The following is a 26,198-nucleotide window of genomic DNA, read 5'->3' on the forward strand; positions in this document are numbered from 1 at the left end:
AAAATATTATATTCTTACTAAATTTACATATGCCATCTAATTCTCTATAGTAAAAATAAATATTTGTAATACGTTTATTGTTTATTGCAATACCGTTCAAACAACGCCTTCCTACAAACGATAAACATGCTCATTTGGCTCACACTTTGACAGTTCTCTCTGCTCGATTGGCTCACAATAATGGCCGCCTCCGCACATCTCTATAATGTAGGATTACTAATCTCTATGTAGCGATTTCTAGTGGGACGTAGACCCATGAAGAAGAAGGAGAAGAAGAAGAAGAAGAAAACTACGATGAGCACCTGAATGGCGTAGGGAACCTAGACAAACCCTGGTCCATTCCAGGGTATTCAGGTTTCTCATCTAGGAGAAACTCGGAGAAATATTTGTACTTTGGACATTTTCAACTATAACAACAATGCATTTAAAATTCCAGGGTTATTTAGAAAACTACTTTATACCAATACTGTAGTATACTATATCATACATGACTTCAATAAATATATGCGTCTTTAGATGGTTCTGTGCTATCTTAGATATTATGAATAGCGTGATATTGTAATATATTGCTAATTTAGAGATAAATTTCCGTCCGATATATCTAAGTCAATTTCAAATGAAATTTTGTATAGAGTTAGGCACGTACAGTATCTAACTCTGTACAAAAATTCAAATCAATCGGTTTGAAATTGACTTAGTTATAGCGGCAAGTGCCCAAAATAGGAACACCTGCCCAAATGGTACAAGACCCTAATGCACAATTTTGTTTACCTGCTATGCCGGGAATGGGGTCAAACACCCTACTGGAAGACGAAGCTGCAAGCAGTAACGGAAATTATCGGAGACCTGAGTTAACATTCAGATGGAACGGAGAACAGTGGCGCTTTGGTGGAGAACGAACTGATCAGCATGGACAAGGCTATCGAGGAAGCGGCATCGCAGATCAATTGGACTGCTCAAGATTTGTCTGCAAGTGGCTGAACTTCATCATCTAGACGATTGCCGTAGGAATAGAAAGATAGATAGGCGTGGGCGCGATCGTCCGACGAGCTCGATATTGGTGAGACCTTTCCGATTAGTTATTTATCAATTATATTGTTATGAATATGCCCGTACATCTTTTAAAGACTATCTAAATTAGACTATTCGCTATTCTCACCATCCTGTCATCTATTGGAAGCCGTTTCAGTTCTGGACGCTTTCTAAGCTGATGATAAGATTTATAAAAAAAATGCTTGCAAAGACTTGGCCAGGTATGTGGAGATGAGTGGGTCTGTCATTGTAGATAGTAGCGAAATCTGCAATGGCCATGGATATACGCATTTTTGCAACTCCATCCATGATTTGTGCAAGTATTCGTGCTATGGCTATGCCATTTTGGATTCTTCTGTGACCATTTTTGTACTACGAACATCTTCCCCATACCAAATGTACCCATATTGCATAGTATTAGCTGAAAAATCCACAAAAAAGTAGCTATATTGAATTTTTGTCCACCTCTTGTATTTAGAAGCGCCTTTTCCTGATCATTATTTTTGGACTCCAAATATACCCACATTGCGAAGTTTTCGAGCTTTAAACTCCACAAACTTACTTTCAATCCTGGGCACCCACGGTGGTGCAGAGGGCCGAATTGAAAGATTTTCATCCTGGGCGATTGCCAGCCATCGCCTTGATCTGTGGCCAGGTCAAATTTCTGTCGACTTGCTTGATTTCGTTATCGAGGTTGCGCCGCCATGAGCCTCTGGGTCTGCCTTTGCTGCGATGTCCTGCTGGATTCCAATCTAACGCTTGTTTGCCGAATTCGTTTCCGCCCCTGCGTATAGTGTGGCCAACCCACCTCCACTTTCGCTCCCGATTTTCTGTCACTATTGGCTATTGATGACATCGATCGACGATGGAGCTTCACGTTGGAGATCCAATTGTGAGGGGCCACCATGCACGACATATATGCCGCAGGCATCTTTTGATGAAGACCTGTAGCCGTTGAATGTTCTCCACTGATACACACCAGGTTTCACTTGCGTATAGCAGCACAGATTTCACTTCGAGTTGAAAATTCGGATTTTGATGCGTCGAATAATCTGGTTGTTTTTTCATGCATTTCTTAACCCGGCAGCGGTGGCGTCGTGTACTGAGTACACGCACCATGAAAAAGCACGTTTGTGGTACACAGCGAGAGCATGGCGTCGCTGAGGGTAGCCAAAGGATCGACTGCTCGAGGGTTAAACTCGCAAAAGCAGCCCTCGCCTTCTTGATCCGCGCACCTATGTCGATCTTGGTGCCGCTATCGGCCGCCATTTGGCTACCAAGATATTGGAAGCTTTCAACATTCTCCACTAGGATGAAGAAAAACTCCACAAAACAGTCACCATATTGAATTTTTGTTGGCAATCTTGGATTTCAGAGCGCCATCTTGGATTTCTAGTCCCTATTTCTGGACTCACATTATCTTTCTCATACCAAACATACCAATATTGCATAGTTTTAAAGCTCAAAACTCCACAAAACTGCCGTCATCTTGAATTTGTATCGACCATCTTGAATTTTATAGACATCATATTTGAACTGCAAAATGAGTAATAATTCCGTGCTAAAATTCGTACTAAAATCCGAAAAATCGGGCAATGGGAAGTGCTAAAATAAGTGACTTTCGTTGTACACATACATACACACACAAACAGATATCATCTAAATTCGTCGAACTGAGTTGATTGGTATATGTGACTTGACCCTCCGAGCCTTCTATTAAAAATTCGATGTTTGAGTGAACATATAGCCTTTCAATACACTTTGGTGTACGAGAAGGGCAAAAAATAAAACAATAATTTTAAATAAAAAATTAAATTTAAAACCGACGTGCAATGACTTAGGTATACCTAGGTATAACTTACCAGAATGAAAAAAAAAAACTCACCTGTAAATTTCGTAGCTGTTCGTGTGTTTGCGAGACGATGTTCTTAATCGAGTCATTCTGCTGCCCGGCCGGACCGAACAATATGAACAGCAAGCTGGTTCCTATCACCGCAAACAGTAGCAACAGGAAATGTTTGGTTCTCATGGCGCTTGCAGTATATAGTTGGCGAATACTTTTGGCTTAGATTCTAGATAAAGCTTGAGATCAAGACGCCTCTAGCCGTTCGTTCGTGTGTGCTACTCTCTATCGGTATTTGCGCTCAGGTGCTAAATAATATGATTAGTGATGATATAGCAACAGTAAAAGAGTGCCGTTTTCTGCGAATCGTTTCCGGTAATATTTTGGTCAAATCCCGCGTGTGCGGCTATTATAGTACCGGGTAGAGCACAGAGGAGGAATTTTCCCTCCTTGCGAAAAGTGAGGAATGTAGCGTTTTCGCCTTATCACCCGTTGAACTCACGAACAACGAACAAACACAAACAGACTATAGCTCTACCAGCTCCAGGTCGGCTCGGTACAAACAGCGATCGAAGGTGACTAATATCTGGAAAGATAAGGCAAGAAGGCACAGTAAGTGCCTATTAGTACTGTTTATTAGAACGCAGGGCAATTTACGGTATACGCCAAACGTCTGAAGCGACGAGTTAATAAAACGAGAGGAAATTGATCGGTTGTAGCTATAAAAAGTAATGCATACCAGAGTATCAATTAAGATCTCCAACCTGCACTTGACCTAAAACGTGTACAGTATTTACATTCTTATACAAATTCAACCTACCCTCATTTTCTTTTTCTTTTTGAAATGTTAGCTGGTTGTTGAATCGCGATGAAACCTCTAAATTGGGCCTTGGATAGGACAGAACATAATCCTTGTGAAGTACAGGGTGTTCAATAAGTTCGGATACACCATATAACTTGAATTAATTTCACATCTGTAATTCAGATTTTCAAAGTAAATGTATTTGTTGATAGGTCATATAACACTGATCAAATATAACATATGGTTTTGAATAAAGTCTTTTTCTACTTTTTTTTATAAGCCTTAGATGTATCTAAAGTTTGTTAGTTCCAGCACGCTGGAATAATTTTCGATAAGTTGCTCAAGCTACAGAAGTCTAAAACGTTGACTTTTGAGTTTACATCTCACTATACTAAATTAGAATAACTAAATTAATAGACAAAAGCTTTACACTGCTATTTCAGTGATGATATGGTGATAAATTTGCAAGTTTAGTCAAAATGTGCTTAAATCTATGAAAAAGGCATAAATACATTATATAAAACCAATTTTGGTTAAAATTTGCCACAATAGGGATATAATCAAGTTTTGGAAAAGATAATGATAGATTAAACTGAGATATAACGCAGCCTTGCTTTTTGACAAAACAAAAATCATTAAAACAGGTACAGCGGCAATTTTAGCAATTTTAAAGATCAAAATAAAATGAGTCCGTACTTCACCCAATCTGAATTTTATAGATTATTTCGTATGGCCATAGTTGCTACCACTAATGCTGAGGACAACAACCTAATTTGATTTAACTTAACACCATTACTCAATAAAAACTAGACGAAATACCAATGACAGACGTGCATGCCGGCTGAAAGGATCTTGAGACACATTTGCAATTATTACAAAAGGATAAAGGACAGTTTATTTCAAAACATATACTGTATTTGATCAGTATTATGTGAGCTTTCAATTAATACATTCACTTTGAAAATCTGAATTACAGATGAGAAATAAATTCAATTTTACTGTGTATCCGAACTTATTGAACACCGTGTAGTTTACCAGACGTGCTCGGATGGTGTGGCATGAAAAAAAAAACACAGTCGCAATCTGACCCGAATGGTTACGATAGAGAGTGGGAAAATTGGTTTTTGTAGTAAGATAGCCAATACAAATTGGACCCCCATATATTTTGGACCCTCTGGGTCGTATTATCACAACTTTCACAGATTTAAAGAAGAGATGACAAACATTTTAGAATCACTCGCTAAATTAGATTTCTCTGCACGGGTAGCTATCATTTCCTCATTACAAATATCATTATTTGCCTCTGAATTAATTTTTGTCAATCTCGTCATCCGTGCGAGTGTCGCAACATGTTTACAAAAAAAAAAAAAAAATGTGGTGCTGAGGAAACTTGCAGATGTAAACAAAAACGTTTATCATTCTACAGTATTGAATTCGCAAAGTTCAACTAATCAGTCTTTGTCAATCAATTGATTAGAATGTGATCCAGCATATTCAAGTTGCAGATTCTTCGAAAATAGTTTCAAACGGGTTAGAACACCAGGTGTCCAAAATATATACTTGAGAAGGGGCAAAATGCATTGAGTTGTTCAAAACTGTGAAAACTTATGCTTCAAAAATCAGTTAGTTTCATCAAATTTTCAGCCAGAAATAACCTTGTGAGTATTTTTAACGGATAGTGGAGGCTTTTACAATCATACTAACAACATATGTGTAACACCGTCTACTACTGTGTGATTTTGACTTAAATTGAAACTAATGTTCTCTAGGGGTCCAAAATTCAACCGTTACCCCAACGTTCACGTAATTTGTCAGGTTCTTTTCAAGTTGTCTGTTATTTGAGTGAAGTTTTATATATTATGCTGATCTATCCACGGTCTATTATCTACTATCTACTTGTAGTCTAAATAGTTTTGGATAAATCTCCAAGTTTATAATAATTAAGTATCATAGTTTCTATTTTATATAACTAATTTCTGTATCATAATAGCCAGTTTTGTCGAAATGGTTCTTTATGCAGCTGAAATGAGTTGCATAATGAAAAACAGTTGCATAATGTTCATAATGCAACCCAAATGAGCTGTATAATGAAAAAATCATTGCATAACATTTTGTATGGAACTCGTTGCAAAACTACATTTTTTCAGCACTCTTTGTATTTAATAATTTAAATAAATAAATTTGTTATAACTCTTTTTAAAGGACTTTCGTTTCTTGGGATGTTAATATGCAGTTTTTAGTATCTCAAAATACAGCTTTTGGCTTGAGACAGTGATGTCATATTTTCATTTTTCGTTTAGCTTTTTTATGTTAAACTAGCTGTCCCGTCAAACGTTGTCTTGCCCACTTGTGGTGGTTTGACAACTTTTGAGGTCATTGCAGCACCGCCCTCTAGATTGGTATTATTTCGATCACGTTGAGTTTCTTCCCAGCTTATAAAAAAAACAGTAACTTCACTATTTTCATACTTTTCTTGATAAGATTGGTAACTTTTTCTACATATAAACACAGCCACTATGAATACAAATCATACTATGCAAGAGTCATCCTGATCGGTTCAGCCAATCAGATAAAGATAGTCGTTTTATATTATGCGATACCTCGAAAAGTTTCAAAAAGTTTCGAAAAAAGTAAAAATCTGTTAGAAAGGTGGATAATAATTCTTTCTATAAACGTTGCCGTAGTCACATGAACATCCCAAACAACAAAACAATTTTAAAAGAGATTTCACTAACTTCAACCTTAAAAAGTGATAAAAAGGCAATTTCCAATTTAATCATCGAAGAGACAAAGAGCAACTAATCAGTTGACCTGTATAAGATAGCAATTTTATTCAACTTTACATTATGCATTGACTTTGTTGCAACTTTGCGAGATATCTCATTTTAAAAAATGACAATTTTTCATAGGAAACCTTGTAGGAAACCTAAAAAATCAAATAGAAACAATAACAATATGGCAACACTGTCTTCAACAAAAAGATACATAATAATATACTGAAAAAGTGTTCAGAACATCAGAAGCCATGAAAACCTCATCCAAGAAAAATATAAAAGATTAAGTGGTTTTTCAAGGTTTGAAGTGGTTGTTTATACTGTCGAGGCACCAGTCACCGTGGATCTAAGAGGTCGGGGCGAATAAGGGCTATAATTTGAACCAATCTTATAAACATTGTTGATGCCGCTGTTAATTGCCACCATTATAGGTTAAAATGAAAGTAAAATCCACAAAAGTAGATTTTTTTTTCACAAAACTTGGTGATATAGTAATATTAGTAGAAGGTAGCTGCTTCGGTAATGCAAAATACGTTCCTGATATGTGAATTTAATTGCATCTTGGTGGAATAAAAACGATACTACATTTAGTTTATCGCTTATATCACCTTAGCGCAGTTTTAGTTTTTTGACTATGAATACAGTGAACGAGCAGAAAATCGCTTCATGTAAACACACTTTAGTGTCAAAATGATACTTTAAAAAGTTTATAATGAGCTTTTTAACATGGTAACAACTCATTAGTGTTGTATTGGTGAAATTGAAAGGAAATTGTCATACCATTGAATCGTAATATGGAAATAATGAAAAAAATATTCGAAGGCACGCGGAATGGAGCCTTCACGGTGACTGGCGAATTGACGGTACTGAATTTATTATATGTATTTTTTTTTTTAAGATGAAGCAAAAGTGTCTTCGGCAACATTTTTCTGCATGATATTATCTACAACATAGCCGAAGACACCATATAGTTATCGTGGCTTATGTCGATTTTTATCTAACTTTTGAGTAAACTTATCAAAAGTTGCTCCTAAAAATATGCAACAACTTTGCAGAACTTCACATTATATTATTTTCACATTTTCACTCTCTAAATCAGTGGTGCTCAAGCTGAAGGATACCACGGGCCAAATTTACAATTCGAGATCGACCGGCGGGCCGCATAGAATATCGATGAACAAAATCAACAAAAAGAACCATTTTACAATACTTTTATTGAAAATCAAAACCGTTCAGAACTTGTGAAAGGGTCAAACTTGCTTCATGTAGTTTTTATTTTTCGTTAAGTGACAAAAATTGACTGATAACTGTGGTTCTAAAATATATTTAGCGAAACTTTAAGTTTTTTTGTATTTTAAGGAAAACAAAACACAATTCAGACTCATAGGCTTACTTTAGAAAAATGTTTGAGTTTCAAATTGAAATTTAAATAAACAATTTAGGAGTCGCCCCTAGATTGCCTTGAAGCCACTTCAGAAATTTCTCATGCAACTTTTATATGAATTTCTTCTGAATCGCTCCAAAAATGCTGGATCTTCTTTTGAACTTTATTCTGGAGTTTGTCCAGAATATTTTCAAGCAATTTCTTTAACAGCTTATCTTGAAATTGCTTATTCAGAAAATTTTCTGGAGTTTCTTTTAGTATTTCTAGAATGCCCTTGGAACGCCTCCAAGAACTTTTCTTGGATTTACCTTTGGAATTGCTCTGAAGTTACTTCACGAATTTTTCATGAATATTTTCCAAGTATTTCTTCTAGAATAGCTTCCGGATTTTTCCTGAAGCTTCTCTAGAAATTTTCCTGGAGCTTCTCGAAGATTTTAGTGAAGTATTTCCAGAAGTCTCTTCTGGAGTTGCAGCTAATGATTTTTATTAAAGTCTTTTAAAAATATCTTGAAGTTTACTATGAACTTCAACATAAACCAGAATGTTTCATAAATATTTCCCAAAGTGCCTCCAGGAATGCTCCTATGCTGCTATCGAAATTTATCCTAAAGATGCTCCGGATTTTTTCTGCTTGAGATTCTTTACAATTATTTCTGACAGTTTCTTAAAAAATTATCTTTTAAAGTTGCTTCAAGATTAATGTTCAGATTTACCTCATGCGTTGCTGCAATTGATCCTGGAATCTTGTTTGGGGCTGTCCATTAATTACGTAAGGGTTTATGGGGGGAGGGGGGGTTTGAGAAATCTTACGCGCCATACAAAAATTTTTGGGTTCTCATGCAAAAAATCTTACAAGGGGGGGAGGGGGTGTCAGAAAATCGCAAAAATTCCCTTACGTAATTAATGGACAGCCCCTTTGTAGGTCTCAGAATATATTTTGTTGCTCCAGGAATTTCTTCTAAAGTTGTTTGAGATATTTCTGGTTTTGTGGCTTAGCTATACGACGCCGGAATAGTTCGGAGTCGTGAGTTTGAATCTTACCGGAACGGATTGTTCTTTATGTATTTTTATCATTTAATTTGTGTTTAACACTATGAAAATTGATCAGCTAAACTTTTTTGTTCGATTTCTTAAGAAACTGAACGAGTTATTCAAAAAAAAAAAATAGTTCAAAAATTTCTGCACGTCGAAAAGTACTCCGCGGGCCGCATCTCAAGGCTTGGAGGGCCGCATGCGGCCCGCGGGCCGCAGGATAAGCACCACTGCTCTAAATGCCCACGATCGTGTTTTTCGACCACTGTGGGGTCGCGACTCATAGTTTGAGAAACGCTGCTGTAGATGCTAGATATTAAACATCATGATAGTTGGGATGGCCCCGGCTGATCTTATGATGTCTATTGAACATTCAGAAGATTTATTGGACATGATAGATTACAAGTAGTAGCTTTGTATAATGAAAGAAATTACCGTTACACCCGCCGATCTTAGGATCTAAGCTCAAGAACAGTTTGGATGACTTAGGATTTCCCGACTGTTCTGATACTGTCTAGTGAACTTTCAGAAGACTTACAGGACATGATAGATTACAAATCGTAGCTTGGTATACTAAAAGAAGTTACCGTTACACCCGTAGACTTCAGGATCTAAGCTCAAGGACCTAGGATATCCTAACAGATCTGATACTTGTATCGACTTTTCGAACCCTCTAAGCAGAATACCCTCTTCGAATGAGTGTAATCAGTTTCGTACCTTTTAATTCCGCCCTATGTTGCTTATCCTTTGACAGATACGCGTATTTCGACTACCACTTGTAATCTTCCTCAGTGGATAACTGACACTGAGGAAGATTACAAGTGGTAGTCGAAATACGCGTATCTGTCAAAGGATAAGCCACGTAGAGCGGAATTAAAAGGTACGAAACTGATTACACTCATTCGAAGATCTGATACTGTCTATTGAATTTTCAGAAGACTCACTGGACATTATAGATTTCAAATAGTAGCTTTGTATAATGAAATAATTTACCATTACACCTGTAAACTTTGGGATCTATACTCAAGAACAGTTTGGATGATCTAGGATATCCAGAAAAAATATTTTGCGTGATATTCTACCCTTTTTATGCTATTGAGCACCAAAACAACAGAAAAACGTAGAAAAATTTCCATAATAACGCTTGGCAAGACATGTGATTTTGTTTGTAGAATGTAAAACACGCGTTAAGTCCTAAGGCCCAAATCGATACCTTTAAATCAAATTGACAGTATTTTAAGAACGCCCGGCAAATGACGTTCATTTAAAGTTTCGAATTAGTGAAATTGGGAAATTTTTCGAAATACTTTAAACCCAATAACTTTTAGCCCCATCAGCGTCCCCATAGATATCGTTGGCAGGTATCGTTGCTTCGCAGAAATTTCTTATTATCCACGTGCCTTCATTCTTTGCGTGACGGAACCTCGAAGACGGCAAGCTGCTACATATAAAGCGCCAAGGTAACAATCAAAGTAAGTTAAGGGTAGAGAGAGCAGAGCACACAAAAAACTTGGAAGACATTCGTGCAGAAACGAATTACATTATGCCGCACACTGCACTGCGGATTGTAATTAACCGCGAGACTGGCGGTCGGCCTTTGAGGCGTCGCACGCGGCGGCGATCCCGTCGTATACCTATCGAATCGACAAGCTCTCGCGACATGCTAACTACCCTGGGGGAGGGCGTTGGTGCGGCAAACTGACGGCGGCCGGAAAAGTGGAGGCGTTTTGTGTTCTGAATTGGATTTTCGGTACAGAGAGGAAGTGACTAGGCAACAGGTTGCAATTGCAGTGCAGAAATCGGTAGCTACATTCAACGTCGCTCGTTTTTTTTAAACTAATTAAACGCGCTAAATGATCCAGAAAAAATCTATTTCGGGACTAGAAGTAAACATGTTTTGCATTTACAATATCTCACTTGAGGAAGACTAAACATCGTTTTTTTATCAAAGGTAAACTAAATATTTGTGACGCACCACGCCTCGGCTTGAAATTCCCCTATTAGTAGAGCGAAGGTAAATAAACAATCAAAGGTAACGTGCTGGCTGGTTCATACAAAATAAGTAAATTTACGCATACCACTTTGAGCAGTTAGCGCGCCAGCTCACTTGTTGGAAGGGGTTTCATCTAATTCCCGTCTGTGTAAGGACCGATTAATAATGATCGGTTTTTTTTTCTTGCACCTCGTCTAACGCCTCATGACCAATTTAGTATTACTTGCTAATTTATAAATTAGCTTCCATATCATGTAAAAATATTGTAACAGAACTACAATTTACTTGAAATAAAAAGCTTGAATAATTGTCCCTCGAATTATATTTCCGTCAAGTCCACGTCTATTTTGGGCACAACTTGAATTCAATTCCCGGCAAACCATCTACGTGACACTATGGTACATAGGATGGTCAAAAATTATGATTTGACAGTAAGTGTTTATTCAAAAAGTCGAGCGATGAATTTGTTCATGTGTTCAGAGTATGATTGAGCAGAAACTTTTAAATCGAGATTACGAGATTCTATTCAATGCGGGGCAAAAGTTCGCAGTGGGTATTTTTCATCGCACGAGTTAAGAACCCAAGCAAATCTGTATGGGTTCGACACATTATTACTGATAATTTATCAGGTCAGTTACCCATCATTAAAAATTGAAACGATTTCGTTATGCAGTAGCAGGGTTACGCAAAAATATGTGTTTCTAGCTGTTTTGATGTAATTGTTGGACCTTTTGGAATAAGAATTTGTAATGACTGAAAGAAGAAGAATTGCATAACCTCTTGATGTCTGAGAATCGTCATTTCATAGTAGTTTGAGAGGTGCAGTCGATCAAACAAAAAACTTCTTTTGTTTCTTGTAGGAAGGAACATTGTTGATGCATCGACAGTGGGGCAAAAGTTCGCACTATGTTTTTAAATCTAGAACATCAATATAGTTACAGAATATTTGAAGCGATGACAAATTTGTATAGAAACTACTATGATATATGATAAGTGTAGTAAGCATCCTCAAATCGTTCCGACAGAGGATTTGAATTTAATTTTGGTAGAAGATCGATTATAAGGGAATCATTGTGTTCGCCTATTGAAAACAAAAAATGAAAAATGGGTTAAACAATATTTTGAAACCATTTTTCGCCATACTTGTGTCATCTTTTGAAAGTTTTTGACAGTATTATGTTGATCAATTTTTTGGGGTCTTTCATAGCTTAGTTGGTAAAATTACAGTTATAATACATCACCATACTGACGGAGGTTAGATTAAAATTACGGTCCCGGCAATTGTTTTGCACCATATTAGATTTTTTTCAAGTATTTTGTGTAACACTTGCCACTATAATTATCCCATAATGTATTTTGACAACTTCAGTAACGCTGGACCCAAGTATACACGAAATCGTATATTTTCATTTTCATTTTGCAGCATTTGGTGGGGCAATGACAGCGTAAGTCAGTCCAAAGCCGATGATAAGGAGAGGTAATTGCTGAATAGTCTTTGCTGACCACATATACGACATGGGATAGAAAAAAGGGTATTTTGGTGTGGGATTAGGATGTTGGTACAAACGATATCAATGCTATTCAGATGCAAAATAATTTTAAGGATCAATAGTGAATCGCATACCTTCCAAAACCAAAAGAAAACAATAATCCATAGTGTGCCAAGTAAGTCACAGAAATCAAAAGCGCCCGATTGTTTATTTTGTCAATTATAATAAACGGACACTCCTACCCTCTCCAACTCGCCAGTCACCCAGGAAAAAATGTCTCTTCAGTTCCGGAAAATACATTATTCCCAATTAAGCCTTTAACCGAATTGTCCGCGTGGTCTTGTAGTACCCCTACTAGGTAAGAATCAGTCATTGCCATACATATTAAATGCTAGACATGACTCCATGGATAGCATTTGCATATGTAAAAGCTTTGCTGATGTGACTTTCCTATCAGGCAATTCTCTCATCTCATGTTAGTCTTCAAAACCTTGTCAAGCATAGAAAATTGAAGTTAATAAACAATACATTACAAAGTTCGAATTCCTATAGAATGAGATCTTTCATTCGCACTACAACACAATAGAAGATCACATCACATTGGCTGATTACAGTACAAATGCGAAAAATCTCCCTTTTCCCCCATCCGCAACCCGGGGGCACGCCTTGTTGGATTTCGAATGCCTCGGAGAATATTACAAACCTTCAATGGCATTCCCACACACTAGCCCACATTGCCCATTCAGGGGTCTGACTGATAGGCCCTCCCTCAGTTTGTAATATTCTCACCAACTTGGAATTGTATTTTCCCGACACATAAATGACTTCGACAAATGTTCGATATACTAGACAGTAGCATGATCAGTATAACTATATCAGATGACTTTAAGATCTGATTTTTACAGAACTGTTTGCCATTGATTATACATTCAGCTATTCCAATCACTACTGCAAAGCACATCGGCCACATGCCCAAAATCAAAGGTTCCTAGAAGATATAATCCAAGCCCAGGGAAGTTATCACGAAGCCGTATATAAGTGCATCAATATTGCCGTATATAAGTGCATCAATATAATGCTGCATTACTTTAAACACCTCATTGAAGCAATATATAAGTCGAAAAGGGCCCCACTAAAATCACATTAGTGCCACATATTGCAGCACGTTGACAGCCATTGCTAAAGTAAGTAACATAAATGCAGGTGCTGTATATTTGCATTTGCACATTCTCAATACGAAAAACCAAAACAAAAATCTATTGCTAGCACCTTTCATTATCGGCGGTACTAATGCCCCCACACATGAATGTTTTTAACCATTTTTTTGTTGCCGGGTCGGGAGTCGAACCAGAAATGTTGAAGACCGCTAGATGAGTTCCATACGCGCTGGCGCCGTGCACAATTTCTGCTGCAGTGATAACAACAGATATTCCATTAACTAAAAGGAATCTGTTCTTCTGTCTCAATCATTGCAGTAGAATGCAAAATGACTATGCCATATGTAATAGAATCCCTATAATCACATTCTGATAAATCACTGATGAATAGGGGTAGGCGGGGCATTATGGACACCCGGGGCAGAATGGACACCCTCAATATTTTGAAATATGCGAATGGAGAATATAGTCCATTTGTCTAAAACGTAGTTTCAGGAAAGAAACATTCGAAATTAAAATTATACTTGATTTTACACGAAAAAGTTGCGTCCTCCGTTTTTTGTGCATGGAAATTATAATTTTCACACCATCTAAAATAAGATTTAGTGATTAATTTATTGCAGGTCTGATATTTCTAGAACACATGCAAGTAGTTTTGCTGTATCTACATGCTTTGACATCCATGTGCACAACAGAACATGTGCTCGATGTTCATTGAGCACATGTTCTGTTGTGCACATGGATGTCAAAGCATTTTCAACAGTGTAATTTCCCACATGGCTTGGTCAGCCAAAGCAAAATCAAGAAATTGACATTTGTATCTACATGCTTAACATGTTTATATTTTCTTCTTTATTATATCAAAAATCAAGTTTGGAAATATCTTCTGCTGCCGGGGCAAAATGGACATTCACCTTTTTGAAAGAAGCGGCAAGGGAAAAATATAATTTAAATCACAAACCAACCAAATTCTTCGATTTCAGTATATTTTCGGTTAAATGTTTACATAGGGTGAAACAAATTGGTCAAAAAACGACAGAAGTGGAAAATAGTTGTTCTAGTCACAGCTGTACATGCCGACAAAAACGAAGCTTTATCCAAAACAGCCTGAATTTAAATTATTTGAACAAAAATGAACTACTTCGGCGTATTATTCATCCATAATAGTAGTTTTGTAATGAAATGGCTTCATAGGTGTAAATAATGTACGAAATTCATAAAAGTCTCATGGTGTCCATATTGCCCCATGGGGGTGTCCATTCTGCCCCGTATGCTTGAAGACGGTCATGAAAAACTAACATTTTTCATAACATTTTTTGAAGTGGACAAATAGTTTTTCTTCGTGAGCATTCTTATGCAATAGATGCTTAATAGACTTTAAAAGGATACATGTATAAAAAAACTAAACTTTTTTGACATATTGCCAGGTAAAGTTGGCAAAAACCTTAGGGTGTCCATATTGCCCCGCCTATCCCTACATAATGCATTTCAGAAGATATTAATAAAGATAAGCAAATTAAAACACCATTCACACACTGCTCATATCGTCCCCTTAATGCTAGAACTAGGTAACTAGTTTTTCGAAATCGCCAGAAATTTGTTTATATCTGAACGTACACCACAACAAACACAAGTTTGTCAATTGAAAACTCGAAAACACATATTAGTTCAACTTTTAAGACCAACAAAGAGTATGTTTTATACCAGGATAAGTTTTATCAGCCATTTTTATCCGCATTTTCCAAAACGAGTTACCTAGTTCTAGCATTAAGGGGGCGATATGCTAATTGGATTTGCTGAAGAAAGTCGTCGATCGGTGGTTCAAACGGGGATTAAGCTGGTCGGGAGTCGAACCAGAAGTGTTGAAGACCGCTAGAGTAATGTTGTTCACTTTTCTTGATTGTCTCTTTTATAATTGTATTGTTAGAGCAATTTTTGCTAGTTTGTATATTGCATTAAATGCAATATTTTTTTTTGCAATTCCGCACTATAAAACTTGTTTTAAACTTGCCATTGTAGTGACACAACAGCCTGCTTTACTTCACTTAATCAATCAGTTGCATTATGGTTCATAATGCAACCCATTTCGGGCCCATATAGCCGAGGCGGTAAACGCACGGGTATTCAGCAGGACCATGCTGAGGGTGACGGGTTCGATTCCCGGTCGGTCCAGGATCTTTTCGTAAAGAAAATTTCCTACACTTCCTTGGGCATAGAGTATCTTCGTGCCTGCCACACGATATACACATGCAAAATGGTCATTGGCAGAGGAAGCTCTCAGTTAATAACTGTGGAAGTGCTCATAGAACACTAAGCTGAGAAGCAGGCTTTGTCCCAGGAGGACGTTACGCCAAGAAGAAGAAGAAGATGAACCATAATGCGGTTGTTTGATTGACAACTAGACTTTCCACGGTAATGGGTGGTACGCACCTGATAAGAACTGTGGAAAAGAATAGGCCAAGAAACGATCAAGAAATGATTTCGCTGTTAAAATTTCTTGAGCGGTCCGCAGCTGGAAAGAAATGAAAATTGTGTAACGCTCGTAACGCCTGCCGTGCAAATCAAATGGAGCTGTCACTTTTCCTCGCGGAAAAATATTCCGTTCAATTATTCCTCACGGAAAAGTGACATTTCGTCCCATACTAATCAGTTGTCAAAATTCCTTTGGTAATTAGAGCGATTTTTTCTTGAGTGCTTTTCTCACCATCTGCGTACTAGACTTAAGACTTGGAAAATCGGGACGGTTATAGCATGACTTGCTTGATCCTAATTTCATGCCTGGCATGATGGAGCATGTGGGTGTTCTCATTCAACCACACTGCGAAGCACGATGATACTACAGCATCCGCTCGATAACTGACTGCTGTTTAACTGGACTGCTTTTTAACTGGGCGCTCGATAACTGGACCAAAGTTCAGTTAAAAAGCAGTTAACTGTCAAAAATAAACGAAATTTAACCTCACATTTTGCAAATCAGTAAACAAAACAAAATATAAAAATAGTCTCCGGCTCCGGAGGCTCAGTCCAGTTATCGAGCGGCGCTCGCTAACTGAACTGTCGTCAAAGCCCAGTTATCGAGCGGAAGCTGTAGTGGGAATAATCATATCTAGTGAATAGTTTTGGCATTGCAAAAAATGTTGTATGCAACTCGTTGCAAAACTCGATTTTTACAGCAATCGCCTCGCCATAATTACCCAACTCGGCAAGCCTCGTTGGATAAATGTACGACTCGTGCTGTAAAAATCTTCATTTTGCACCTCGTTGCATAAATAACTATTATTCAGTTTTTGCAGTGTTGAATTATTAAATTATCGTATAGCACCTTTTATGCACCCTAATGTAAAGAAAAAATGTAATGCATCATTACATTGATAATGTCAATCTAAGGGATAATTGCATGACTTGAGTGTGGTATTACTGCATTTCGCATTGCAAAGGTTGAAATGCAGTCTAATTCGTGCAATGATATAATGCTTCTGGTTACATGGGGAATGCTCTTAGATAATAGTTGTGGAAGTATTCATAAAATACACTGTTTTAGCTGAGAATCAGGCCGTGTTCTAGTTGGCATGTAATGCCATGAATAGAAAGAAACTTATTTCGTGACAGAAGTGAAGGAATAAACATGAATTACCATGATATAAATTAACTTCACACCAACAAACTATCCTTCACAACGTGCGAACTTTTGCCCCGCACAATGCGAATTTTTGCCCCCAGTATGGGGCAAAAGTTCGCCTTTGAGTACTTGTATTAAAAAAATATTACTAGAACTACAAAAGGAACGTGTAAAAATGTAGTACTAGAAATGCTGGGAAGTTTTGTTATTCTAATTGTAATTTAAACGAGTTCGTTACATTAACTTTTATTTATTTATTTATTTTTTTTCATAGTGATTACGGCGGTAGCACACTGTGCTTATGTTCTAACACCGCACCCTTTCCCTACATTTGCTTCTATGAGCCTCTATTTTTGTTTCAACACACAGAAGTACGTAGGCATATCGTGGCCCAAGTCGACACTGTTTTGGCCTGCGTTGAACAAAAATAGTTTTAATAAAAGTTTCCCCCTTTTTTTGTCAATTGTTTTTTTTTGTAGTATGGTCCATGTATTTAGTTACGTTCTTGTCAATTTGTCAGTTATTCGAAGTAGATCTCCAATATGTAGTCAATAAGTCAATTAAGTCATTCTGATCTGTTCTATCATAGCAGCTTTAGTCTTTGCTTTATTGAAGTGTAGTTTTATTGGAAATATGCTGAATATCGTTATTAAAAAGAGACGTCTGGAACTGTGTCCTGCTAGTTGTTCCGTCATGCACATACGTCATATCTTAATAATGCCTAGGAGATTAACGAAAACACGTGTGTTCGGTCAGATGTCCATTGCTTAGAAAGTCAAGGAAAATAGGTTTCTTTATTGTCAGATGTTATGTAAGCCTCGCTTGAAGCACTTCCCGTGAGAACCCTGTCATCTGTACACCAACTAATCCGTATCTTCGTACACAGCTAAATACTATACTGCCAACCGGCGAAAAGCCTATTTCATTTTCATTTTCATTTTACAGCATTTGGTGGGGCAATGAGAGCGCAAGTCAGTCCAAAGCCGATGATAAGGAGGGGTAATGGCTGAATAGTCTTTGCTGACCACATAAACGCCATGGGATAGGAAAAGGGTATTTTGGTGTGGGATTAGGGTGTTGGTGCAGACTTGACGATATCAATGCTATTCAGATGCAAAATAATTTTAAGGCTCAATAGTGAATCGCATACCTTCCAAAACCAAAAAACAATAATCCACAAAATACCAAGCAAGTCATAGAAAGAAAAAGCGCCCGATTGTATATTTTGTCAATTATAACAAACGGAAACTTCTACCCTCTCCGACTCGCCAGTCACCCCGGAAAAAATGTCCCTTCAGTTCTGGAAAATATATTATCCCCAATTAAGCCTTTAATCGAATTGTCCACGTGGTCTTGTAGTACCCCTGCTAGGTAAGAATCAGTCATTGCCATACATATTAAATGCTAGACATGACCCCATGGATAGCATTTGCATATGTAAAAGCTTTGCTGATGTGACTTTCCTATTAGGCAATTCTCTCATCTCATGTTTGTCTTCAAAACCTTATCAAGCTTAGAAAATTGAAGTTGATAAACAATACATTACAAGGTTCGAATTCCCATAGAATGAGATCATTCATTCGCACTACAACACCATAGGAGATAATACCACATTGGCTGATTACAGTACAAATGTGAAAAATCTCCCTTTTCCCCCTATCCGCAACCCGGGGACGCGCCCTGTTGGATTTCGAAAGCCTCGGAGAATATTACAAACCTTCAATGGCATTCCCATAAACTAACCCACATTGCCCATTCAGGGGTCTGACTGGGCCTATTACCCTCCCTCAGTTTGTAATATTCTCTCCAACTTGGAATTATATTTTCCCGGCACATAAATGACTTCTACGAATGTTCGATATACTATGCAGCGTCATGATCAGTATAACTATATCAGATGACTTGGAGACCTGATTCTTACAGAATTGTTTGCCATTGATTATACATTCAGCTATTCTAATCATTACTGCAAAGGCCATCGACCACATGCCTGAAATCAAAGCTTCCTGGAAGATATAATCCAAGCCCAGGGGAGTTCGTTACATTAACTTTTATTCAAATCAAAATTATTATAAATCAGCTTGCCGTTGCTCTGATCATAAGAGCAACATTTATAATATTGATAATCTTTCTAGAAGTAACTAATTTTATAATTAATTTTTTTTCAAGAACTCTTCAATAATTGATTCTGCCTTGGGCTTGGATTATATTTTCTAGTAAGTTTTGAGTATAGACATAATATGGTTGATGTGTACTGCAGTAATGATGTTTAGACAATGGCAAACCCTCATGTAAACATCAGTAACTGAGATAACTGAACTGTTCTTCAAGTCTTTTAATATAGTGATACTAATAATAGTAATTGTAATTTTATCCTGTTAGTATACACTTTGTATCAGGGTGAGGAATCTGATATTCCATGACTCGTTTAAATTACAATTAGAATAATAAATCTTCCCAGCATTTCTAGATGTATCAGCAGTGAAAAAGCACATGCCGTGGATTGACGAAAACTAACACGATACGAGGCAGATACAGTTAGATAGATATACATACTTGTTTCATAACTTCCTGATATCCTTGTCTTCCACCCACGTCAGATGTTACGACGCAAACCAGGGCGGTTCAAAGTTTAAATTTTGCTTCCCGATTGAATTGATTGACACCAATCCATCGCAATCAGAGCATTATTTTCATTGTTCTATGCAAGCCTTGATTGCAGGTTCGAAATGTACATATTCTCTGATATTCAGCACTTATAGAAGAAACATCTTGCCTCTGCCCTAGAACTTCCATATAAATACAAACCTGCTGTCTTCGACGGCGGTACTCTTGTTGCTGTTGGTACTGTTGCAGATGCTGATGCCGCCGATGCTGCTGGGACATTCTGATCTCCGATCCCGATGGACGAGAGACGAGCGCACTGTCGAGAGAGATAATCCTCCGCCCTCTGCTCTGCAACCTGTTTACACAATCACCAAAAATTTCATACACTGCCTCTTCCCATTCTTTATTTTAGATTTTTCTTTCCTAAAAGCACCGCCCGGCCGCTAATTTGTTACGTAGTGCACTCATTGGTTGGCCGGATCTACGGATCCGTTCTAGGTACTGAAACCAGAGCAATTAAAACACACACAAAACCCAAAATACCAGCAGCATAAATGCAATTTCACTTTCTAAGAAAATTTCCTTCTGCGGACCTTCTTTTTGCTGGCGCATAGGAATCACACATAACAACTGCAATCACTGCAGCCCGATCTGCACTTTAATACGAGCAATCGACAACCAGCCGATAGTTCGTCACTTCCATCGAAGATTTTTCTTGAAGGAAAACTATTTTTCACGAATTTAAGCACACAAAAACTATTGCTCCCTGCGAAACTTGCACTCGCGACGAAACGAAAACGCGATGGGGTGTTGCAACTTCCAAGACCAAACGCGAGAAAACTGACTGACAGTGATGCATCGGTCAGGCGGAGAGAGACACAGCCAGAAGCAAAACTGAACGAAAAAGATGCAACAAAAGAAAAATTAACGACGATAGGGTGGCCAGGTGAGTCAAACTTGACGCAGGAGGACATCTGGTGGCAATGTGCGCAACATTGTTCAAATCGGCCGTTTTTCGCAAGGTTTTTCGAGATAGAAAAAATAATTCTGGCGTTCGATTTGAAAAGGTCGCAACTTTGCTGTGATTCCTATACAGATTCGACCTATTCAAATCGAACGCCAGAATTTATTAAGTCCATCGTTTTTCTGGATTTCTAGACCACCACTTACCCTCTGTCACTCTTTTTTCCTATTCCTAATACACGTACCACAGAGAAACTGACGTAACTCTTAGAACAAAATTCATTGGAAAACATCGTCACCAAAACATAACCGCCCAATGCTAAACGTACTGTGCTTGGCCGAGCGATCACCAGGTGGCAGTAGTAAACAAACGTCAAACAGGAGCAAAAACGACGCCAGCACAGCGACTGGTCAATCGACCTACTACATACAATAATAAATATATATGTATATACATTTAAATCGCGCTATTGCATTTTGCACAACACGTTGAAAAAATCGTAGAATATTATGGACTGTTTCGAAATTTACAGAGGTTTTTTTTTCGACTTTCAATCGCCTAACAAATTGAAAGCCGAAAAAAAAACCTCTATTGAAAAAATCTCGATTTTTGTACTAAGCATTAGGATCCCACTGGCGGTGGTGGCCAATTTACTTTTTTTTGTATTCTTTTATGATTTTTTCAGGGATTTCTGCAAGGATTCATTCCGAAGTTCCATAAATGAGCGAAAGTTTGTTTTTTTAAAAGAATTATGTCGAAAAATTCTTTAACTATTTTTTTGATTCAAAGATTGCTTTATCGTTTTCTTTAAGAATTCTTTGTTGTAAAATAATATCTTTGCGGATTCATCTTGAAGATCATTCAAAGCGTTCTTGAAAAATCAGAAAGAATAACCACAGAGAATTACTGCAAAAAAAAAACTTTAATGATGCCTTCGGAATCCGATATTCCTCCAAAAAAATACATCAAAATTCCGCCATAGTAAGAGTAGTCCTAGAATTTCATCAAATATTCCTCTATGGTTTCTTTCAGGAGATCCTTCAAATATTCCTTTGATGAGTTTTCCACGGAAAAAAAGTATTTCGTAAATGATTCTTCAATGATTTCCTAATTATTTCCTCACATAACTCTTTCAGTGACTTCTCCAAAGATTTATCTTGGCATTTCCTCAAGCATTCATCACCCATATGGCGCTCTCCTGAAGATTTCTTAAGAAATTTTGCTAGGAGTCGTTCAGAAATTCCTCCAAGTACTTCTTCAAGAGTTACCGCAACGCATGCAGGACACCACATCTCGTTTTTTCTCTTAGTCTACTTGTTTTCCCTTAGGATATTTAACAAGTAACGATTCTACTCCTCGACAGTGACCGACCTATCCGTCACATGTCAGGCTCTGCCACTCGCTTCATTCCTGCTCGTGTTCTTTGTTTGCATTTTACCGGCTACCGCCCCTAGCGTCTGCCAGTATCAACTCTTAACATTTGCCGATCCTTGACTATGATGTCAATCTTAATATAAGTGCAAGGAGTTAGTTGCTCAGCACACCCTCACTTCTTTCTTTTTTTTTTAGTGTGCTAACCAGTAGCAGCCAAAAGTGCAGCCTGGCACTCTGTTCCTTACGACTCACCCTTGTATGAGTACTCCCGTTTATCTGTGCCACTACAATATTGCTCAATATCACGTTTCCCTCCATCACGCTACTAAACATTCACGTCAGCTTTCAGAGATCTGTCCTCTGTACCAGACATCTTTTTTCCTCTTTATCAACGAGATCCCTCTTTTTACCTGGGGCTTATCTCGGGGCCCACGCTTTCCCTCACTTCTGAAGGAAGAACTCTCATTTTGTGAGTCTGTCAGGAGTGGGATTCGTTCCCGGGTCCTCGGCGTGACAGTCACGTGCTTTATCTATCACTCCAGGTCCGCAACACAAACTAGGCACCTTGTCATGACAACAAATCCTTTTTAAATCAATTATTAATGTCAATTGCTATCAAAATATCATCGACATGTTTACCAACTTTCTTTGAAACATTTTCAAACGGAGACTATCTCCGGTCGCGAAGAACGTATTTCTTTTCTCAGCTCACACCGATCTGGCAAGCATGTTCATCATCCAACATATTGATATCTTCAAATTCTCCTCCAGGCCATCAGGTTCCACAACCATTATGCCATCGTTTGTCTCACCATCCTCTCTTGAAAGACAGATTCCTGACAGCAATTCCGAATACGTCATATAAATTCATACACAATCTTCCAGAGTCACTCCTAACGTTCATGCCCCGCGAAATGCGATTTGTTAAACCTTCTCCAAGAAACAAGCTGTGCCTAGTGTCTCGAATATACCAAAATGGTGAATCCGTGACGATTTGATAGATTTCCTGCTCGATTGGAGCTATGGAGATGACAGCAAATCGATTGTCCAATTTGGACGTTTCTTCTCTCTGCCCTTCTAGGCTCGTTAATCTTGTCACATTTGCTATTTATGAGGGCTGACGCAGATTTGCAAGTTGACCTCACGAATGAACGTTCGGTTCATTCTCGTTCGTTCTGTTCTCTTCACTCCCACAATAAACAGTTGCCGATGGTTTGATTTCATATCCATTCGTTGTCTTTCTTTTCTCTCAGTGAGAAAATTAAGGGTAACTTCTATGAAAACTCAATATGCCAAGCTCTCCATTGTGGTCGCTAGGACCATCATCTTGCATTACGCTCTCCGGGAGCAATACTCTTATTTCCGGTCTCCGAAACCAAAGCCTTTTTTCGAACGCTCTCCGGGAGCTATGCTGTGCTTTGCACCAGCGATTCCGTTTCGGTCTCCGGGACCAATATTAGTTTTCAATAACGCTCTCCGGGAGCACCGCTGTGATTTACACCAGCTTCTCTTTCACCAACACTCTCGAAAAGCAACGCCGGGCAGAGCACCAGCCACTTTGAACAATCTGTCACTGTCTTGTTCTGCTAATCGTATTTAACCCTTGTTGTTTTCACTTTCTGCTAATCAAATTCCATGATGCACACTCTCCTCAGGTTTCAAAACATGAACCTGCAGCCACCCACATCTAATTGCCTTCGGGAACACACAAGCCTCAATCGATCACCCAATATCAATCCACCGACCAAAATCAAAATACTCCACCACCTCTCCTCAAACCAAAAGCTTATCCCATCGTTGTCGCCACTGTGGGATTCCTTCCGGCCACCTTCTCTGGACCAAACCATCCGGAATACTCCGATGCTCGACTGGAACCGTTCACTCACCGTAAAACTCTTGTCTTCTGGCTCGTCACAACAAGTTGTTCTCTAAGCAACACTCTTAATCCATCTCACTCAAGTGATGCGAATATTTACTGGCTCACTCTTTTGGCAAGGCTCACATGCAGGACACCACACACAACACGTTGAAAAAATCGTAGAATATTATGGACTGTTTCGAAATTTACAGAGGTTTTTTTTTCGACTTTCAATCGCCTATCAAATTGAAAGCCGAAAAAAAAACCTCTATTGAAAAAATCTCGATTTTTGTACTAAGCATTAGGATCCCACTGGCGGTGGTGGCCAATTTACTTTTTTTTTGTATTCTTTTATGATTTTTTCAGGGATTTCTGCAAGGATTCATTCCGAAGTTCCATAAATGAGCGAAAGTTTGTTTTTTTTTAAAGAATTATGTCGAAAAATTCTTTAACTATTTTTTTGCTTCAAAGATTGCTTTATCGTTTTCTTTAAGAATTCTTTGTTGAAAAATAATATCTTTGCGGATTCATCTTGAAGATCATTCAAAGCGTTCTTGAAAAATCAGAAAGAATAACCACAGAGAATTACTGCAAAAAAAAGAACTTTAATGATTCCTTCGGAAACTGATATTCCTCCAAAAAAATACATCAAAATTCCGCCATAGTAAGAGTAGTCCTAGAATTTCATCAAATATTCCTCTATGGTTTCTTTCAGGAGATCCTCCAAATATTCCTTTGATGAGTTTTCTACGGAAAAAAAGTATTTCGTAAATGATTCTTCAAGGATTTCCTAATTATTTCCTCACATAACTCTTCCAGAGATTTCTCTAAAGATTTATCTTGGCGCTCTTCTGAAGATTTCTTAAGAAATTTTGCTACAGGAGTCGTTCAGAAATTCTTCCAAGTACTTCTTCAAGAGTTGCCACAACGATTTTATGATTTAGGAATTATACAAAAAAAAATCATAATTCTAGATGATTTTTCCAAAGATGCCTTTAGAAATTCCTCTCAAATTTCCTTCACGAATGTTTCCAAAAATTTCTTTAGTAGTTTATACAGTAAATCATCTTGCGATTCCCCCAAAGACTCGTTAAGGATTTATTCAAGTATTCTCTTAGAATTTCTTAAAAAGATTCCATCAAGAAATTTTCCAAGTATTCCATTAGAAATTTCATACTTGATTTCCACAGGTATGTCCATGCAAGGATTTCAAACACCTGCAAGAAGATTCGATGATTTTTCGAAGATTTCAACACAAATTCATCCAAGAAACCCTACACGCAGAAAAATAAATTGTAAAAACAATTAAATTATAGTTCAAATCAACCAATTTTTCAGTTTATTATAGCGACAAACTGATTTCTAGTTTAAACTGAACTGCTCCATTGTTTGATAATACAAATATTTTCATTTGCCGAAATTTTTGACAGTTTGTTAGAACAAACAGATATTTGGTAGTTTCAACATAAAACAACACATTGTTTTAAACGACTGCACTTTTGCAATCAACAAAACCGGAATGTGATTGTGTTGGTGACAGAAATCTATTTTTAGACACTCGGCAAGCGGATGTAAGCGAGAACGAATAAAAAAGGCAAAACATCGAAACCGACCAACTTTTTGTGAATGCTGTCTTGAGTACCTGCGCGTTATCCATCACGGCCAAAACTGCACTTGGAAGTTGGAGTGATGGATTTGCTACACTTTCTTTGGTGTGGCGATGTTGGGGTAAGAATTTGATAGATGTGTGAGTGCTTCCGGGCCATGTTTATGGTTCTAATTTTGTTGAAACAAATGAAGTTTTTAACGTTATATAAAATGATGGGAATTGGTTGTTTTGATCGATAAACTAAAAGTAAGAACAAAGAAATATAACTTTGGAATAAGTAAATTCTCAGTTTGAAAATCAACCATGCGTTTTATTGTTTTAAACAAGCATCATTTTTCTGCGTGTATAGGAACTCCAATGAATACTTCAAAAACTGAAATAAAAAATGTAAGAGTTCTATCAAGAATATTTTCCACGTTAAATTTCTGACACTGAAAAAATGCAGAATCTTGAAAACGGAGATACAAACTTCAAATAAAATACCACTCAAGCATGAAGTTAAGGACGTTGAAAAATAGAAAAACATACATTACATATACAGTTAGTTTCTGGCATTAGTAGAGACATTTTAGCAATCTGCTCGAAATCTCAAATTTTAGGGTCCTATTTTCCATATTTACTAGTTCATTCTGATAGTCAATGTTTTCGGTCATGTTTTTC

General features: G+C 37.6%; 1 protein-coding gene across 1 annotated transcript in view; it reads right to left on the minus strand.

Annotated features, from left to right (window-relative positions):
- The window catches only part of LOC109419957 (uncharacterized), a 37,676-nt gene extending 17,086 nt beyond the window's left edge, over positions 1-20,590 (minus strand). The window contains exons 1-3 of the mRNA XM_029853095.2: positions 20,327-20,590; positions 19,935-20,234; positions 2,918-3,461 (exon numbers count right to left, since the gene is read on the minus strand). Coding sequence (XP_029708955.1) covers positions 2,918-3,061 — 144 coding nt within the window. The 5' untranslated portion in view covers positions 3,062-3,461; positions 19,935-20,234; positions 20,327-20,590. The remainder of the gene's footprint in view (positions 1-2,917; positions 3,462-19,934; positions 20,235-20,326) is intronic.
- Between the last annotated feature and the right edge of the window lie 5,608 nt (positions 20,591-26,198).

The sequence above is a fragment of the Aedes albopictus genome, chromosome 2 (assembly GCF_035046485.1).
Source record: "Aedes albopictus strain Foshan chromosome 2, AalbF5, whole genome shotgun sequence".
Lineage (NCBI taxonomy): Eukaryota > Metazoa > Arthropoda > Insecta > Diptera > Culicidae > Aedes > Aedes albopictus.